This window comes from Cololabis saira, chromosome 22 (assembly GCF_033807715.1).
Source record: "Cololabis saira isolate AMF1-May2022 chromosome 22, fColSai1.1, whole genome shotgun sequence".
Lineage (NCBI taxonomy): Eukaryota > Metazoa > Chordata > Actinopteri > Beloniformes > Belonidae > Cololabis > Cololabis saira.
Window position 1 is genome coordinate 13,001,084 of NC_084608.1, and position 21,299 is coordinate 13,022,382.

General features: G+C 39.5%; 2 protein-coding genes across 2 annotated transcripts; both read left to right on the forward strand.

Annotated features, from left to right (window-relative positions):
• The first annotated feature begins 1,146 nt into the window (after positions 1–1,146).
• On the forward strand, positions 1,147–4,144 carry LOC133423213 (THAP domain-containing protein 1-like). Its single transcript, XM_061713376.1, has 2 exons — positions 1,147–1,401; positions 3,012–4,144. The coding sequence occupies exons 1-2, from the start codon at positions 1,224–1,226 to the stop codon at positions 3,896–3,898; spliced, it is 1,065 nt and encodes a 354-aa protein (XP_061569360.1). The 5' UTR covers positions 1,147–1,223; the 3' UTR covers positions 3,899–4,144.
• A 1,575-nt stretch (positions 4,145–5,719) lies between these two features.
• dap (death-associated protein) lies at positions 5,720–20,411 on the forward strand. Its single transcript, XM_061713505.1, has 4 exons — positions 5,720–5,931; positions 8,637–8,739; positions 14,885–14,927; positions 18,660–20,411. The coding sequence occupies exons 1-4, from the start codon at positions 5,877–5,879 to the stop codon at positions 18,777–18,779; spliced, it is 321 nt and encodes a 106-aa protein (XP_061569489.1). The 5' UTR covers positions 5,720–5,876; the 3' UTR covers positions 18,780–20,411.
• The last annotated feature ends 888 nt before the right edge of the window (positions 20,412–21,299 follow it).

The window sequence follows — 21,299 nt, forward strand, 5'->3', positions numbered from 1 at the left end:
CAAACTTCCTGTAGACCTGAGGTCTGCTCCAACTGTAGATCCTTTAAATCAGGCCTAAAAACATTACTGTTTACTGAAGCGTACTCTTAAATTAAATACTTACCTGCCCTTACTTTTTAACAACTTGTGCTTTTAATTATTTTACCTCTTTCCTTATCATTTTATTTGTTATTTACTGTTTAATTGTGTCTTGCCGCTTTTAATGTTGATGTAAAGCACTTTAAATTAGGCCTACCTTGTGTTGAAGTGTGCTATAGAGGGTGTGCTCAAATGTGTGTAAAAGTGCCTTTTTTATGTTTTATTGAAAATTTGCAATATACAAACAATGTACAACAAGCAGACATTTCAGTTCACAACCTGTACAACATCAGCAGCACAGAGCACAGTCATGCATCAACAACAACAAGAAAATTAGAAAAAAAAATAAATAAATTAAATTAAATAAATAAAAAGAAAAAAAATACATAAAAGAAACAAAAGCTTGGTGTGACAGACTATAATATTTCGCATAAAATTAAAATTATATTTGTGACAGCTTAATGATTGAAAATCTCAGAATGGATATCCATCATTGATATACATTTCTTATTTGTAATTAATATAAGAAACTTGAGATAATAATCAACTTCAATCAAAAAAAATTTAAATAATGGAGTTTTGGATGTGAAATTTTTCCCTAATAAAATATAAAGATTGACAATAGTGCATAACTTCTTTTCTTTGAATTCAAAATAAGTGATAATGTTCTCCCCTTCAATGTTGATTTTATGTGTTGTTTTACATAGTTTATAGCTCTCAATTTCTTTCCAAAATATGCTGCTATATGAGCAACCATAAAACAAGTGAGTTACAGTTTCAGGTTCAGTTTTGCAGAAGGTAGTGGTACATTTGTTATCGACGTCAAGGAATTGTGTAAAAGTGCCTTGTGTTGAATAGAGGGAATGCGCATGACGTCACAGATGCGACTCCAGCGCGGGTTACGTCCACTGAAGGCTGATTTATGGTTCCGCGTTACACCAACGCAAAGCCTACGGCATGGGGGTACGCGGCGACGCACACCGTGCCGTGCGCGTCGCCGCGTGCCCTACGCCGAAGGTTACGCCGTACCCTACGACGTAGGCTCTGCGTCGATTTTACGCGGAACCATGAACCAGGCTTGAGTGGCAGAAACACTAAGCGACAGTGTCAACTCTCAGTCAGAGCAGCGCTCGAAAACAACTAAAATGGGAAAGAGCTGCTGTGCCGTCGGCTGTAAGCGTAGATTTTGCAAGAATTCGGAGTTATCGTTTTACAGACTGCCGAAAAATAACCTCAAGAGAGAGCAATGGATCGCTGCACTTGGCAGAACCGACTGGACTCCGGGGAAGGAAACCTGGATCTGCGGTTCCCATTTTGTATCAGGTAATGCTGGAGCTAACCTTAAACCGTCAAATCATACAGTTGGATACTGTAGTCACTACTCTTCAATGTAGCATTTAGCTTCTTCCATTTGTACTGAGTAACTGTAACTATAACGTAGTTGTCAACATTTATTAAACCAGGTTTTACCATCAAAGAGGAGGATGGTTAGTAGGCCTAGTGTTAGCTGGCTGAGACAAACACAAGCTGCGTCTTAAATCCCATCCTTCCTCCTAATGAGCAACAAAAGATAAGATAAGATAATCTTTATTGTCTCCCTTGAGAGAAATTTGTCTTGGACAAAACTAGAGACAAAAACAGTATGTGAGACTTTTTAGTGTCTGAAACATTAGTACGTACTCAGTAGTATGCTCTATCCATACTCATTCTGGAGAAATGTATTAGTATGGATTGATGGACACTAGCTGAGCAGGAACTTCCCACAATGCAATGCAGCGGTGTTTGTTTGCTGAAGTTGCAGATACGTATATGTCATAAGTATAATATTAAGTATAATTAAAGCTGCAAGCAGCGATGAACGGGCCCTCACACCCTTGTGCACGTTCAGGCGTGCTGCAGTGGAAGTGCTTGTATGACTTGCATGTAGATTCTTCAGGCCTGGACATTTAGTGGATGAAACCAGCCACGACTCTCTATATCAAACCATTCAAAGGATATGGCAGAAAGTAGGAACTATCAGATATCGACCAATCAGATGAAGGGGCGGGGCTAATTTGAAACCAATTATGTTCAAGGACTCGAAACCATGTCCGATGACACCACCCATGACTCTTTATGTCAAACCATTCAAAAGTTATAGCAGAAAGTAGGAAGTATCAGATATCGACCAATCAGATGAAGGGGGGGCGTGCTTTTTGGCGTCTAGCGCTGCCACGGTAACGCTTTTGACTGAGAAAAGTAATGCCCATAGTCGCAGGATGGAGACGCACATTTTGATGTATAACACCTGGGTGCACGTTACGGTTCGGGCCGTATTAAATTACACGATTAATTCAAAATGGCCGGCTTCCTGTTCGGTTTCGGCCATGGCGCCAAGAGACTTTTCTTTAAGTTGCGACATGATACAAGTGTGAACCGATTTTCGTTCATGTACGTCAAACCGTATTGTGGGGCTTGAGGCACAAAGTTTTCTAGGGGGCGCTGTTGAGCCATATTGCTTACCATGGTAACAACTCCCCCTCCCAACGGCAGGAAGTGCCGTGTGGATCTGAGTAGTACGTCCCAATTAATGCACACTACTGATATTTACTCAAAACTGTGCCGAACTAAAGTATACTTTTTGAGTATATACTGTTTAGTATTTCGGACGCACCGACAGTTTTTCTTATGCTACTCCACGTTGTAGGTTTAGACAGTCTAATAACTTTCTACAAAATATGTTGACATTTTGTTAATTACTAGCATCATCATAGGTGGCTGAATCACATTCCTAGGCTACCTTTTTGTAATCCTGCTTTATGGAGGTAATAGCTGCATGAGTCAAATGTAAGTTAAGTAATAACTTCTATCATGGTTTCATTAAACCATGTAGATTTCCTATGCAGTGATGTATTGAATATTATATTACTAATAAAACATTTGGTTTCTTTCAGGAAAAAAGAGCGATGATTTCCTACACCCTGACTACGTGCCAAGCTTATTCAGTTTCACCTCCACCGCTGAAAGAACTCGGGCCGTGAACAACCTGGAGAAATACGTGAGGTCTAGAGAAGTTTATGTTGCCGACGAAAGTAAAGAGCAAGCTGCCACCGCTCTCCTGAACCTGCATCAAATTCCTGCATCAGAACCAAAGGTAGAGGTTGTTGAAGTCCCAGGAATCGAGGTCCAGACGGAGGAGACACACAGTGACATTGCCTCATTACATCAACAGATTAAATCTTTAAACACTGAATGTCAATCACTGAGGGAAAAAGTTCACAAATTAGAAAGTGAGTTGAAACAGCGTACTCTCGCCCCTTCACAATTTCATGACAGAAAATTGAAATGTTTCACAGGACTACCCAATTTACAGACTTTCATGTTGTTGTTCAGTTATGTGTATTCAGTTCTTCCTGCTACTACTAAACAGTCCCTCAAGCCTACTCAGGAACTCCTTCTTACACTGATGAAGCTGCGCACCAATCTGTCTGAGGAATTTTTAGGCTACCTCTTTGGGATTCATCAGTCAACAGTATCAAGAATCTTTCATCGTTGGATACATGACATGTCAAGCAGGCTTCATCCCATAATCCTGTGGCCAGAAAGAGAAGACTTAAGATACAGATTGATTGGAATGTTGAGGCAGAAATTTACAATTCTGAGCTCAACTCCGCCTGAAACCCTCATTAGAGTGGAACAAAATGTCAGCGTGGAGGACAGTCTTATAGACAAGATCGTATTAACATGTTGTGCTCTGTGTAATCTTAATGAAACAATAGTGGCTTCAGATTCTAACTCTGAAAGTGAATTTTTAAACCTAGACATGATTTCAGATGATTAAACAATGGAAAATAATTGTACATTTTGTAAATATTTATTTTGTAGTTGTTTCACATTAATGTTCGTATTACACATATCTGTAATGATTTGAAAAATTGTGACTGAAACATTTTGTTGTGCTATACAAATAAATTTACCTTGCCTTGCCTATGAATTACCTGAAAATATAGAAAGCAATCAGATGTCATGATGAATTAATCATGCAGTAATAGGGAGCAAAAAACGAGAAACGATGAGGTAATGAACAAGTATTGAGATGAAAAACAACCATATCATCAGTCCCAATAAAATATACTAAACGTCACCGTCCGCCCACGACTGTCAATACATTTTTATTTATTTATTTTTTTTAGTTATTATTGACAGATGTATACAGAAAAGGTACAAAACTTCAGGATAAAATGCCGTTACAAATTAAGGACAGTAAATTATATATCAAAATAAAATAGAAGGCTTGAGATTTAAGGAGGAAAAATTAAAAAAAAACCTGGAAATATATTTTTCACATAAGCTTCTCGTTTTAACTGCTTTGGGGTTTATGCTCTGTTTAAGACTGTCTGAATATGATAATATAGCTTTGAGAACAATTATATTTGGACGTCAGCTAGAAAATTTAGTACAGTGAATATGATATTTAGCAATAATTAAGAGAAGGTTGATTAAATATACTTTGTCTGGGCTTGTCATATCATTTTTTGATACACCAAATAGTACATGTTGAATGCTCAATTTAAAGGAAAAATCAACTAGCATTTATAAAATTATTAAGGTCAATCCAGAGAATATGAGTATATGTGCAATTCCAAAATAAGTGAGATATTGCTTAATCCACATTACCACAAAAAGAACAGAGTGTGTCAATGTTTATCTTATATTTAATAAGATTGGTCTTGACTGGGTAGCATCTATGAAGTATTTTAAAAGTAACCTCTCTCACTTTGTAATAATACATTTTCTTGACAAGACCCATGTGTTTTTACAATCTATCTCTCTGTATAATATACCTAATGCAATGATTCGTAGCTTTATCACTTAGTAAAGGGCAAATATTACCAACATATATGTCATCAGGATTCAACCTTGGACTATTACAATTTTTACCTTTTAGGAGCAAAACACAGTAACCTTCTAGCACCATCTGGTATTGCATCAAACACAATTGAATATTCTCTTGCAGAAAACCATAAATTGAGAGAAATTCTTCATAAGTGAATAATTGACCATTGTCATTCAATAGTTGACTAACCAGTAAAATATTATCAACCCATCTCTTAATATATATATTTGTTTTTGAATCTAATATTTTGATTGTTCCAAATGAAATATTTGTGGGGAGAGAAATTGTGTGTGTACATCATGGACCAGGATAATAGAAGTTGGCTGTGAAAGATAGATTCACAGGTCATTTGGAAATATTGTAGTTACATCTGAACAGAAAATGTAGTCGTCCTAATAAATTAAACACATGGGCAGTTATAAAGTTCCAAATTGAAGTGGAATTTTTCAAGAAAAGTTTGATCCATTTGACCTTGAAGGAAGCATTTAGGGAAGTGAAATCTAAGACATAAAGTCCACCAGAGCATAACTTGATTATCATCACATCTCTCTTAATATAATGTATTTTCTTTTTCCAAATAAAATTGTATCTATTTTTGAGCATATGTCTTTTGAAACACCAAGAGCCATAGCTGCATATATAAGTCTCGAGAGGCCTTTAACTTTAGCTCCTAAGGATCTTCCAGTAATGGTCAATACAAGCGATCTGCACGTACGGGCCAGCTACGTCACCGCGCTGCGTACGGCCGCCGCTGACGTCATCACGCATGCCCACGTATCATTTCCAAACAATGCTCAGGAAAGAAGCCACGTTGACGATCTTAGAGTGAAGACAAGTCCGCAGTTTGTGTCAGAATAAAGCAGAAATTGGACCGTGAGACTGCCTGGTCCCTCCTCGCAGCAGACTTCCCGTCAGAGCAGCCATGTCGTCCCCGCCGAAGGAGAAAGTGGAGACCAAAGGCGGACATCTCCCTGCAGGTACAGCTCCCTGTGCAGCTTCCCTCTTCCTTTGCAGAGCTGCAAACACCCCAGGGCCGTCTGTTTCTTCCTGGTCCTAGACCAAAAATCACGTGATGATGAGCAATTGTAATGAAACTCTTAGTTCGGCATGTACGCACATGAAAACAATCGACAAGACTGCATGCTTGACTTGACACATTTCTCTGCTTTGCACATATCCTGATTTTTTGCTACTTGGTTTTAATTGTATGGATCGGGTCATCGCTGCACTGCAATGTAAAGGGTGAAGTGACAACGTTGCAGTAAATGGCTGCAGGCGTTGACGTGGACCGCATGTGCAGCTCAAGCCTAAATTATGGTTCTGCTTTAAATCGACGCGTACCCTACGCCGTAGTGTTACGGCGTAGGGTACGCGGCGACGCGCCCGTACGTACGCGTCGCCGCGTACCCTACGCCGTAGGCTCTGCGTTGGTGTGACGCGGAACCACAAATCAGCCTTTAGGTGTACGTGGACAAGAGCAGTGGCCCCAGCAGCTGTTCCCCTGATAGCCCAGACAGATAAAGACTGACCCTCGCACCCAACCTGGGATCAGCCCACTGAGGCTGCCACACATCTGTACAACCAGTATCTATGAAACTATGTTAATGTGCATGTTTTAGAGCTTTTTAAAAATGCTCAGCTCACTAAAGTTAGAGGGCGGGGTCAGTCACAGGCCAGAAGTCTTTCAGTATTTCCTTACAAACACCAGGAAACTCAACTGGACCACATTACACCACTCATGAAATCACTACACTGGCTTCCAGTGAGTCAAAGGATAGAGTTTAAAATCTTCCTGCTGGTAAAGCTGGTAAAGCACTGAATGGTCTTGGACCAAAATACATGCTGGATCTGTTAGTTCCTATGAAGCTCCCAGACCCCTGAGTTCATCTGGATCTGGTTTGTTGTTTGTCCCAAGAACCAGAACCAAGCAAGGTGAGGCAGCGTTCAGTTATTCTGCTCCTCACCGGTGGAACAAACTTCCTGTAGACCTGAGGTCTGCTCCAACTGTAGATCCTTTAAATCAGGCCTAAAAACATTACTGTTTACTGAAGCGTACTCTTAAATTAAATACTTACCTGCCCTTACTTTTTAACAACTTGTGCTTTTTATTATTTTACTTCTTTTTTATCATTTTATTTGTTATTTACTGTTTAATTGTGTCTTGCCACTTTTAATTTTGATGTAAAGCACTTTGAATTACCTTGTGTTGAATCTTACTATACAAATAAACTTGCCTTGCCTATGTAGTCCTTCTGCTGAGGTTCCTTAGGTCCTCACATAAAAGATCTTTATTTTGATCATTTTCAGAAAGTAAGAAGTATTCAAAGTAAGTGTCAAAACTAAATACAAGTGGGTCAAAGACGTATAAGGCCTTTGAGTAGCCCATTTTTAAAATACTTAAAATAAAGATATTTTTGGCCATTTTCCAAACATTTGAAATGTAGTGTACACATACATGTATGTGAAAACTTCCAACAAAGGTATTTTAGTGTTTTTAAACCTTTAAACCGTCATTTGGGGCGACCATTTATCTCAAAATTAATAGATTTCCATAAAAAAAATTATATTTTAATAAGTATCAGTAATTAAATTAACTGTTCAAGAAAGATAGACACATTTTTCCTTTCATTTTTTGAAAACCATTTTTAAATACATTCCATCCATAATGGCAGTGTCACCCTCTTACTTACTCTAAAATTCATAAAACTGATTTAAAATGTGTACAAGGTGTATCCACTTATGCATGCTATACCAATAATTTATATTTGAACCAAAACTGATAGACATTCAATTTTGAATTTGATACAGAATTGCCATTTGTTGGTTACCCCACATGACAGGTGGTCACCCCACATGATGCTTTCAAGTTTAATCAAATATAACAGGCTAACAGTTAGCTATATGATCTAAGCTAGCTACTTCTCACCACATATCACTAACAAATTTACCTTCAAAATATAGATTTGCAAATAAAACAAATTATTTACAGTTTTAGGGTGGTCACCCCACATGATATCAAAATGTGACGTATACACTGCAGCAGTTAGAAAGAGGATTTATTTGTAAAGGAGAGAGAGACTACTGACCTGCAGGTTGTCTCTCTGGGACCCTCATGGAGTAACTGGCTGATGCAACATCCTCTTTGAGATGATTGTCAATATAAAAGTCCCTCAATTGTATTTTTTTCATGGTCACCCCAGATGATAATTCAGACAATGAACATATTTGGACAAGATTAGTTTGTGTATTATGATTGAAATGTGTGTACAAATGTTCCATAACTTTGTCAATAAATCTAAAACAAGTTTGAAAGTATGCCCAATAGGGCAAGCATTATTTTTAAATTGTTTTAATGTGATTTAAAACCAGTTGTCCAAACAGAAGTCAAGGCCGGACGGTCACCCCACATGATGTTTTCACACTTCAGATGGCAGAAAATGACCAATAACCAACATGTTTAAATAAAATAAGAGTGGGCACATGTAGCAGGAACCTATTAGACATACATGTTATATTTTTTATTCATTTTTATGTTTATTATTAGGTAAAAAGTTCCATCGGACAGAAAAAGTAAGCGTCACGTCTTTGACCCAAATAATGAGTTTGATAGTCGTGGGTTAATGGTGGAGTCTTGAAGAACTTGAGCTGGTAATCACTGTCTGTTTGTCCCTCTGTGTTTCAGTAAAAGCAGGAGGTATGAGGATAGTGCAGAAACACCAGGCTGCCGCTGTCCCTGAACCACCTCAGAAAGAGGAGGGGGAGGAGGAGGAGTACATCAGCAGCAGGTAACATACTACTGTGTATTCATCTTTCAACAATGCCCTTTTTCATTATACACAGATGGTGATGCTTTTGGTGTGTTTCTGCCTCTATTTATGTAAAATAATCACAGCGAGAGATGGTTAAAAGCCATGGAAATCCTTCCAATCCATGGTTATTGTTTCTGCCGTGCTGCACACAGTCCCTGTCTGGGTAATAAGCTACAAGAACAACACTTTGCATTTGCAAAAAATTGTGCAGATGCAGCTCGCTCCTTTCTGAATCTGACTAAACCGAACCAGAGAGAGATGCTCCTGGGGTGGCAGCTCTCTTTCATCACGTTGTTATCCAAAGTTGGTTCAAAAAGACCCTTCATATGGCTCTGGCATAAAAGTTAAAATTAAGGGAACAAACATTGATTGAAGTACATCTACTTTCACGGGAGAGTTACTTCAGAAGAAGTGTTTTGGTTGAAGTAACTTGTCATGTCTGCTCACAAAGAGGCAAACAATCAACCAAAATACATCTACAAACATGCATAAATGATGGGAGAGACTATACATTTCCAAAAGTCTACACAAACACAAAATGGGCCAATAGATACGTTACCCTGGAGCCTCCGTTTTTTGTTTGATTGTTGAGGGGATGGGCACCGTTTCTGTGTTAACACGTTCTTTCCTTTAGACTTCTGTAAACATATGACAGAGAGAGAGATTGCAGTAACTTGGTGATAAAACGTGTACCCTTGTTAATTGCTAATAAGCATTTTAGCAGCTTTCACTTTTCTATAGGGCAGCACTGTAGACAGTTTCTCTGCTTTTGGTGTACTGTTGCCAGTAATCCAGTCAACAACTTAATTACTACATAATTAAAGCATTAAGTTGAACAGCCCATTCAGCAGTCAGCATTGTTGGCTCTAAAAAGCCTCAGTTTGCATGTTTTACATCACACTATTTTTGAGCAACAATTATTGCTCTGTTTCTACATTAGCAGTTTCAGTTGCACAAATACATTGTTTGTACTCAGGTAACAGGAATGTGGTGCAAGTAACCTCTGATATTCAGAATAAGTGTGCATTTGTGTTTTTCTGCTCCCTCACATGCCTACTCAATATTTATAAGAACCCTTCAGCTATGTGCGCATTGGTACAGGTGCTGTATTCGCACGACATATCAGAGTGTGTGTATTAATAAGAGGTGATAAATAGGAAGTGACAAGCAGTACACAACAGGGAGCGAGGTTCAAGAACATTAGAGACTTGTCAGAAAATGTTCTATTGCTGTGTTTTATAGGACCAGTGTTTTTAGATTTTTACTTTGAATGTTTTTCATCCATGGTATTTGTTCTTTAGATATTTCCCTGTCATTTAAAGCAAGACTGTCAGTTCTAATAAATCACTTCATATTCTTTCACTTTCCTACAAGAAATCAAAATATAATATGAAGGGGGATAAGTGGATGACAAAAATACAAAAACAGGATGCAGAATTTGCTTTTACTTTCACTGGATCTACTAAAAGTAGTTGATGTCAGAAGAAGCTAACATACAAAAGAGTCTGACTGCAGTGTAAATATGTAAAATATGTACTTCCTTTTGTTGTAGTATCATTTAAGGGGACGTGGATTTTTACTGGACATCTTAAGGCGGCATTTCAGAAATATTTTAAGTGTTTTTTTCACAAACCTTGGATTGTTTAAAGTACGGAGTTGGTGGGAAAATGGTTATCACAGATTCACACTGTCCAAGGTCATTTCTAAGAATGTGCTGCTTCATCTGCGACTTGCTTATCAAAGGAAACTTCTTTTATGGCCTTTTTTCAAAAGCTGACATAAGTTCTTAGTCTTAATTAAATGTCTGGTATTTTTTGGTGAGACTGCGGTTTAGCTGATTTTACCATGGGTTTAGCTCTTTCAGGGAGTTTTAGGGGGTGGAGTCCATGAGTCCTCCCTCTCCCCTGAAGGACGATACTGTTAGTTTTGTGTTTCCCACTTCAGAGGAACATGAAATGCTCCTTCATGTGTCAAACAAAGGTCAAATTAAGTACGGTAAAAGATTTAAAAAAAACAATAAGGAAGCCGCCCCCTGATTTAAAAAGAAAATGCTTGCTGTGAAGATAACTGTCACCCAGAGTGACAGGATTGTGTTATTTCAGAGTGTTTTATTCAGTCGGGACTTCAGACCCCCAAAGATATGCAATCAGCAGGCAAGAAAGAAAAAGAAAATGATTTCGTATGTCCCTGAGATGGTTCGTAAAATCCAGAGTTTGGTAGTTCTGCATTAAGATGATAAATGTTAGAGGTTTCTCCCTCTATACTTCTTTATCTCTTTGCACCATAGCCTCATGTATAGACATAATTAAAGTGTCTGAAGTTGCACATGATCAAATAAATGTCCCCCTTTTTTCCTATCCATGCAAACTGTATCTCCAGTGGCCATCCAGTGTTTAATAGTCACCTTTGTATTTATATCACTTGCTTTCCACCAAGTAGTTTCTTTTTTATGGTTGCAGTCCAGGAAGAAAATCTTTACATGTGCTGTGTAAACAAATTAAACGCCCAGTGCTTCTTAATCACAGAAGAGGCCCATTTTGAATGTTTGTTTGCTTTGGTGGACTCCCCTTTTGACTTTGCTGCCGTAAAAATAGATTAAGCTCCTCTGTGTTGACTGTTTATTCTACACTCAAAATTACCTGTCAGCACATCCAAAACACAGGGTGAGTAGCTGCGTTCTGTTGGTGAAACTCCCCGTGAGTGTGTGTGTTTCTCTCCCTCTCTGTGTCATACTGATGGACGTGTACCAGGTGGCTACTGGGTAAATTCTGCATTAGTAGCAGCCAGCGAAGCGTTGTAGTCGGGAGAACACCTGCCGGGGCCAATCTAGCCGAGATCGACACATAGGGTAAAGAGGGAGAGATGGGTGGATGGAGGATTACAGTTAGGTGGAGAAGATTATTATGGTACGGGAAACCAGATATACAAATGGACAGGTAAGGGATGGAGGAGAGAATCGAAGAAAGGAAAGCAAGAGCCAACCTGAGACGCAGCATAGACATGCTGCCCACTGACTGCCGAGTGGATCTGTTTTGGGTCACTTGATTTTAAGTTTGGGTTCTTTTTCATGTGGATGAGACTGTCACTTAAGGCTAAAGAGTGCCTTGCATGTCAGAGTACTAGAGTAAGAGTAGTGCCGTGGGTGTGCTGAGCTCAGTCGCAGTACTCGCACGCATGGAGCGGGGGGGACGCGTGCTGTATTCTGACAGCTTGTGGTGGAAAAAGTTTCAAAGAGGGAGAAAGAGGAGAGGTGAAAGCTCAGGCAACAGGCATCTGTTTCCATGGCAACCAGCCCCTCGCCCACGGCAACAAACTTCCCGCTTTGCTGGAGCAGGGGTAGATGGGTGTGGCCCACAGGAGGTGGCTTTAAAGGTAACGGTGGAGAAAAATGCAAAACAAATGGACTTTTGCTCATTTCACCCCCTTGTTTTATTGGTTTTGATTTGCTGCTTGTATCACTCTCTGTCTTTTCCTTCCTTGTTTTTTCACCCCTTTCTTTCTTGTAAGTCTTCACCTCCTCTCGGCACAAAGCGGCTCCTCCCCTGGATGCAGCACAGATCTCTACTGCCCCCTGCAGACTCCCACCAGCGGGAAACGCTGCCGCGCTCCCCTTGGACACAAAGCCACAGCCCAGATATCGGCTGCTCTAGTTTTCTTCTCCTCGTCTCTCTTCTATCAATGTCCTTTTCTCTTACTACTCAACTTGCAGATGGGTATGCAAACTGTATCCAGGGCAGAACCTGGAGCGTGGTCTTTGTGTAGAGTTTAGATGAGGGTTAAAGAGCTTCCTAAACTGTCTGATTAGAAGGTGTAACTGTGTTTAAAAGAGAGTTGTGGCTAATCAGGTGAGATCACTTCTCTATTTGGTCGGGCTTAAGTCCTCAAAGGCAGCAGGAACTGTGGATGTCTTCTAGATGGAAGGTAAAATGTCATCAAGAACCAAAAAAAAGGAGGTATGCTTGCCTTTCTTTCAAGCGTTTGAGAGTTACCATGACCTGAATGACTGAGAGTCTACACAAACATAAAATCCTGCTACTTTTTGCCTTCATTTTTCACTTCTCCACTGTTTTCTATATAGACCTTCTCTTTTTCCAGTATTTCCAACCTTTTAAGACCTAATCATATACTATACAGTAGACAGTCGTTGTGTTGCACTCTACTCCAGCTTTATATATTAATAGGAAAGGAGTAACCTTAGCGTAAAACGTGAGTATTGATCAATATGTAGATCAATTTCTCAAAACGATTTTTATTTTTTTTGCCTCTGAGGATCATTGATTTTCAGAGGAACTGCTCGACATGGCTTTTGATGGCTGACAACCGAAAGGTTGGGATATGCAGATTCCTCTTATGTGCCGTATTTAAGCAAGCACACACGTTTTAATGCACTAACCTATAAAACAATATTCATTTCACATTATTTTTCTTGCATGGGGTAATTTATTCCCCTCAGACTAGCAAGTCTAAAATTCTAATTTCAAACCCCGCTCGCATCTAGCGCAGCGTTAATTCGGAGGAGGAACACTTGAGCTGCATGTATGCTTTATTTAAATGAATTGACTTGGTAATGGAGAAGCTCTCAGCCTTACGTTTTGAAAAGTGCCTAGCACATAAAAATGTGATACTCGACATAGCCAAGCTCTCGTTTCCCGGCATAAATATTCTCATTTAGATAAGCAGCGGGAGCCTTTTTGGTTCCAAGTCTTGGGTCCAAGACTTTTATTGCCGAGATTGATCTTAGACAGATGTTCAGATAATCCAAAACTGTAATTTGATAGTAATTAGAGAAGTTGTGCATGGATGGGAGAAAATCCAATATTAAGTAGCAGATGCTTTCAATGGTGTGGGATTTCTGAAGTGCTTAGATTCAGTCCACTGAATTCCCTTTTAATATATTTACAAGTTAATGAGTTAAGTTATGTGCTTGCTGCTGTAGCTAATGTCTTATGGTGGTTAAGAGCACAGTCTTGCCTGGGCTAACGCTGCCGTAAAATCAGTCGGTACTCATTTGTCACGTCAAGGTCGATATTCTCCTCAGGTTCCTTTTTACTCGCTCCCTGTTTTTTGCTCCGTGGCGAGGATTTACACTCGCTTCTCCTTCCCTTTCATCCTGTTTCCTCTAACAGCCTGTTATCATATTGGTATTTGACTACCTGCCCCGTCCACCGGCCCACCCCTGTTCTCTCCTCTGTGTGCCCTGGCCTGTCTTTACCCCTCATATCCCTGTCTGGAACTCTTAACACCTCCACCTTAAGTCTTCTTCATCCCTATCCTTCTTTCCTCTGGCGCCGTGAGTTTCTCCCTGCCCGCTTTTCCTCTGAGGCTGAGAGAAAACCAGGTTTGAACCAGAATGAATAGGAGCTTTTAAAGCTGCTGGCAGGTCCATCCTGCGTGTGTTTGAGAGTGAGACTGCGGGTGTCTTGACAACTTGGGACGTCCGTATTTTTTGCAGAGTGTCACTAGCAGGTCTTCTTCATGTTCTCAGACCAGATACAGACTTTAAACTTGAGTAATATCAGAGACATTCTATAAACGAGACAGCCCACTACGGTTCGTTTTCCTGTATCTGTGTCACGTGACTGCCACGCCCCTTTAGGAGACCGGAAGTAGTTCCTGAGTCTATTGAGTCCTATGGGAAAAGTGAACGTGAGCACAGATTATTACCAATTCCTTCGCCCCATAGTAACCTAAGTAAATATGGGACCCATTTTTCAAAAGCCACAAACCTTCTGAACATTCTGACACCAAAATGGCAACTTTCAGACCGAAAGATTAGGAGAAAATTAACTTTGTTTGAGACCTGTCTCTGTCTGAGCAACACACTCTCGCGAGATTTGGCTCTCATCGTTTTCCCAACGGATAAAATTAAGTTTAAAACTAAAATAATACTTGCTTCTTTGCTTAATAATACTGTTATTTTTATTATTTAAGTCTTTTTGGAAGAAAGTTGTACTGTATCTAGTGTTGTATGTTCCAAAACGATGTGGGGAGAGGGGCGGCCACGCCCACTTAGGAGACCGGAAGTGGATACCATTTCAAACCATTGCCAGTAACGGCAATGCGCTTCTGTATAGAGGATCTTTGGTAATATTCTCCATCTTTGTCTCATTTTCAATTCTAGCCCCCCAAAGGCCCCAGTGATTGTTTCTGGAGTGGTCACAAAGGTAAGATATGCACGTACACACACACGCGCACACGTAGAGTTTGAATAAGTATCATTAGGTGCCACCGGTCTAGGACAGGAGCTCTACAGGGAGTAATAGAGCTCAGTGATCATGAAGAACGAGACGGGAGATAAAACAGGGGACCTGGAGGAAGTTGAGAGGTTATTAGTGCCAAATGGGGAGAAAAAAGGAGATAAAAATAAAGGTTTGCTAGGATCTCCAGTTGTCTGTAAATATTTCAGGAACAGCACATGTTGGAACATTTGAGCCCTGCTGCAGATTAAAACCACACCTCTTTGACATAGTGTCATTAAAGATTAAACATTACAAAGTCACACAAGTCACTTTAATATTAAATAAGTGTGTTGAGTAGTGAAATCCTTGTTTTTGTTTAAATGTGTGCGTTTATGAAAAGTGGCCTTGACATTCCGGACAGTTTAATTCGTTGCCTGGTTGCATTCGCCGACCAGGCAGATTGTTTGTGGAAGATTGCAGCGATATCAGAATGTGGCAGGAATCCCGTTTATCCCTCCGCCCTCCTCAAGCATTCCCCTTCACCCCCCGATCGCTGCCATCGAAGCCGCAGGCAGCAACGCTTTAGAAAAGCCTTTTAAGGGGCTGAGTTGTTCTTTCCTTATTTCTTTTTTTAAATTTTAAATTCAGCAGAATAAAACAAAAGTGCTGTGAAATAAATAAATATCCCAATATGAAATAATTTGTCATGAAATAAAGAAATTGTCATTTAAAAAATAAATATTTTATTTATTTTTATTGTCATATTAATTTATTTAATTGAATATTTCATAATTTAATCATTTATTTATTTAATTTTGAATGAATCGGCGCTCCATAGTCTGAATTGTTTTTCTAAAAAAATTAATTGGTCCTTTTTTTATTTTTTTATTTTTTTTTAATCAGAGCAGAGTAAATGTTAAAGAACGTGTGTACAGTGTAGTGTGTTTATTCGTTGCATTCCCACCCACACCTCTGCATGGACAGGAGAAATCTGGCTGAAAGGAAGCTTTCAGCTTCTTAAGAGAGGATGAGGGCAGTTCCAGCTACACCCCTTTGCAGTTTGCTGTGGAATTGGGTTTAAGTGAAAGGAAGAAGCACATAAACACCATAATCGTGTCCACCAACACACACATACACACAAGCACGCACTTGGGGGAAATTAGCGCACAGTTTCACAAAAACAACACAGAAAGGATTGGGGTCAAGCAAAGATGGGGTGAGCGAGTAAAGTTCAGGAAGAGCCTCTGAAAAACGAGAGTAGACTAAAGCACTTGCATAACATCCATTTAAATGCCCCAGGAAACTAGTTCTGCTTGTTAAATTTTTATATTTAAAATTTGGGTTCACACAAACAAACAAGAAAAGATAACTAGACTAAACATGCAGATTTCAAATGTAAGAGTTAAAACGCTGAGTAATGTGCTTGGTCATGCAGACGGTGCTGTGACATGTGCTTTTCATGCCATCTTTATACACTTTTGTTTCTTAGCTTTAATCAAATGAACCACATCACAATTATATGCTACTGCACCATAAAGTAAAAGCAAAACCTTTTAACATGCAACAATTAAGAGTGCAGTTCTTTTAAACGGGGACCTTTTCAGCTGGATGCAATAAAAAAAGATGGAATAATTTGAGGAAAGAGATGGCAGATGCAAAGCACAAAGGGGGAGAAGCAAACATGCAAAAAAGGTGGAAGTATTTCTGGAGAAAATTCTTTAAAAAAAATAAGACCATTAAAGATGTATTTAAAAGAAAAATACTCAAAGAAGATAATGTTGAGAGTTGCTGATATACATGCTGGGGATAATTGAGTCCCTGTTTTGATCTGATTGTAGAATTGTGCTTTTGTTGGGTATTTTTCTTGGAAGTATAGATGATGCTGCAGAGAAGACCTACATTAGGCTTTTTAGAAAATATTAAAATAAATAACCAAAAGTACACATACGGTGTGCTGGGACACTTATGACACTAACAATCTCAGTTGCCCCTCACAGGCTTTCATACCTGTTTTTATGTAAAAAATAGATATATAAAGTTTGTTTACCGTTTTAAGAATCTGCTTAAATTAAATTCCCCAAAGTGAAGCTAATTAAACGAATAAGGCAGTGTTTCATATTTGTTTCTTGAAGTAAATGACATGCGTGTGAAGTGTTAAAGTGTATGTGACTCTTTCCTTTCAAGATCTGGTGAGGTAATAAAAGTGACTCCACATCTGCTTAAGCAGTTCAGCAAATCCCTCTGTAAACATTGGTTTTAACTCTGGGACGTCTCTGGGTTTCTTTGATCACTACAGGTCCGTCCACTGCCTTTCTTTGTGGATTAATGTCAAGTCTTTACTTGCCCATTTGAAAACATCAACTTGTAGATGTGTGTGCGTCTAGTTTCATGACCCCCTTTGTGCTGAGAACATGGTTACAGACAGACGGGAGTCCAAGCTTTTTATTTAGAGTTGGGTTAGAGTTGGACAACATAATTCTGAATTTATTGTCAAATCGATGATGGCAAGGTGTTCCAGCCGAGATGCAGCACAGCACGCCCGAATCATGCTGCTGCCACCTCATTTTTAAGCTCCTGGAACACTGGGATGCAGAGTTTTGTTTTCCCCGACATCATAGTCCCTTAAAATAAAATAATGACTTCTTTTGAGTGCCATCAGGACTGGATATGGAAAATTGTGTTCTTTTAGGAGCTCTGAGAATGCTTGAACATTTGCATTAATCAATAAGAGAGAGGCCTTTGGTTGCCAAGAAGTCACACTGTGTTAATTTGTGACCAACTAATTACACATCTGGCTTTCTGAATGACTTCATTGGTCCGATTCTCCTGGGACAGGGATCAAGCATTCTCAATGTTATTGATTTGTACCAAATCTATCGGATTGTGAGTTTGTGGAGTCCAAACTCTTTAAAAAAAGATTTTCTTATCATTTTAGCCTGATGAACATTAACCCGTGTTCCTCAGTGGTCATTTTTATTTACCTTTAGGACCTTTTTATGGGGCAAAAATAGGAAAAAGGGAATTAAATTGTTCAAGACTAAAGCATAGAACATTCTTTGAAACATTTATAAATTATCAAGTGGCTTTTGTTTTGAATGAATGAATGAAGTTTATTCAGTCATTGCAACACAAAACAACACCAAAAAAAACATTGTACACAGCATTAACTATTAAACCAAAAAAATGTGTTGAACAATAACTGAAAAGGCATAGGCAGAAGCAAACTGCTTATAAAAGCCTATCCTATATTAACAACTTTCTATTTTTGGCTACCAACCTCCAGAAAACCAAAAAGAGAATAGAAAAGCAAAGAAACAACAAAAGGCAAAGAAACAATAGAAAAGCAAAGAAACATTAACAGATGGTCAATTGCACTTATAAGCTTCTAAAATAGCTTTACAAACCATTTTCTTAAATACAACAAAAGAATGACATGTTTTTAAATTTATGTTAGCATCATTCCAGAATTTAACTTAAGTTTTCAATGCTTTTGTGTGTTTAATGATTTAAAAATAAAACTGTACATTGTGATATTTCATTAATTGATGTTGGCAACTGACAGCTTCCATCAGAGCTGATTGATCCCATCCCAATCAGCATATTTTTGGCTTCTATAGGTTTGCATGTCAGTTTGCAGGAAGATTATTCTCTCCCAAAGAAAATGTACTTCTTGGCCACTAAGGTCGAGTAGATCATTGACAGACTGTCTTTCTTCAGGGCGATAAGGACTTCACCCCAGCCGCCGCTCAGGTCGCCCACCAGAAGCCCCAGCCCGGCGTTTCCAAGCTGCCTCCCGCCCAGCACTTCAACCAGCACATCCACCAGCCCCGCAAGTGAGCGGCAGCAGCCGCGCCTGCTCTAACTCCACCAGCCAGCCTTCCCAATGGAACACATACGACGGAGATGGTTCCCCACCAGTCACAGATCTCTGCTGAATAATAACAGTAATTTTTAATTCATTTGTTGTTGGTTTACATGCTTTTTTTAAAAAAAGATGTCATTATAGCCTTTGTAGAAGCCCAGCTGTTTCTAATCTGCTGCGTTGGTGCTGCACTACTAGCTGTACACTTTCATGGCCTCTCCTTTTTATAGGAATTGTTTGGCAGTCTCACAGTCTTAAGTTGGAAAAAGAGGGGTCCAGAACGGTTTGCTTTCAAGCTTTTTGATAGAAGTACAGCCTCACCATAGATCTGAGTCTGTTGGGGAGCTTTCAGAACAATCATCCAATCACAGCAACCTATCGTGTCGACCGGTCGCCTCACAATAATGACTCGGTACAAGCGTCCTTACACACCGCCGCAAGCCAGAAAGACTTCAGACGGTCTTGAAAAGTGACTCTGCCACTGAGATAAGGGAACATCGTGACCCAGAGACATCAAAATCAAGAAATCAGCCGTTATCGTAGCTGAGTTTTAATGCATGCACACAGGTTACCAGTTATATTCCATTACACTGTCTCCCATTTTAACAGAAGAAATATCCAAATGATGATCAACACTGATATAAACTTGAACATTAACAATATCACAGATATATATACTGTAAATACAACCTCTGTAATGATGGCATGAGTTTTTCAACTAGCTGCCTATCAAGTCTCAGAAACATCCAGCAGAAGCTGATGCAGCAAAACCTTCAGATTTCTCATAGTTTGTCCCCTTGTTACTTTCCCTGCCTTTTATTTAAGAAGGTCTTTACTGTTTTATGCCTCGACTTTATCGTCAACCCTTTATTGGCAATATTGACCAACTTTAATCCAAACCCAACCTGTTTGACGGTTTCGTCTGCCAGCTGTGGCTGGCCGCGTCGATACGAGGATTTGTTGGCTCTTTTGACGCGCGTGGATTTGCACTGTATCTGCTAGAACACAAAAAGGCAGTCGCAAATGTAATGAAACTCAAAGGGAACCACTTTTGTGGGAAGCATTTGCTGGAGGCTTTGTGTTTGGATTAACATTAGCATGAGCAGTTCCGGAGAGGGAGAGGCAATGAAGTGTCAGATGAAGGTAAAAGTGTGGACGGATTGGAATAATCGCACAACATTCCTTATGAAAGCGTTAATCAGTGTGTAAGGTAAACGCGTGTTTGTGCTGGCACGTAACGGCATAAACGTAAAAGTATATACACGTCCGCACATTTTTAATTGTCATTTCCCACTCAAAATTATACATATCACTACACTTTCTGTTTTCCTTAATCACCCACACCCTTACACTCAAGTGTCAACTGTTTGCAACAGTAATTGTCAGGTATCCAGGAGAAGAGGGAAATGATTTTACCAAGACTGAAGCACTTCCTGTGTTATTGTAATTAAGTTGAAGGAAGTTGTGTTTTTGATCTTCTCTGTTGTTTTTCTTAAGTAAATCATTCGAATTGTAAAAAATCAAAGAAATCTTTGGACATGAAGTGGAATTGGGTATTAAGGTATGGTTGTCATACTTAATAAAGATGTGGATTATGTTGAAATATACCTTTTAGGTTGTCTTTATTTTAATAGCTTCATCTCTGATGTGGCGAAAGCCTTTTGTAGCATTTTATCACGTGAAGATTTCCGGGGGAGATGAATGATATAATTCATATGTTGGTAAATTTAAACTTGTCCCGCTTGATGGATTGTGTCCGCTCCCTCACGGAGACCGCCCGGGCGTCCCATGCACCCGCACTGGGGGGATTAGGGCTCAGGCGGCGCTCTGAAATGAAACTGAAGCATCACCTGCACCAGAGCTCGCTGCTGTTCTCTCCTCCACACACACATGCACGGTGTGCACCAGGTGTTGGTGCATGTAATCCATCTTCACACAAGCATCTGGAACCAGGTGTTCTGTCAGTTTACGTTAGCCCAATAAAGCAGCCGGTGCAGGCTCAGTCGAGTCTCGCTCAGCGGGCATACGCAATCTTCTTCAGTCTCTCGCACCCTGCCATGACTTATTTCACTGACTGCTACAAACAAAATGAGAGTGAGATGGTGGTAAAGTTTTACACTACCGGACTAAGGAGCCCAGCAGTCTTAAACTGCTGGGGGGTAAACTGCTGACAGTAAATTGAATTAGAGCATTTATTCTGATAACTGATTGTTAGTCTCATTGTTAATGGTGGTGCTAGACATACAATCAAAGTTCCTTGTCACACTTCTAAAAAAGTAAATTAATAAGCTATAGAACTAAAATTAGCTTAAAATCACTTAAAAAAATGAAGTTACATAATTGATGAATATTCAAAATAGTCTATTGTATCTACTTGCTAAAACCTGGAGTGATTTTTGTTTGTTTTAAAGTTCCCCCTCCTACACCATAAAAGCTATAAACAGGGTACAAGGTTAAAATGCAATTGACATCAGCTCCAGCCCTTAGTCATCTCT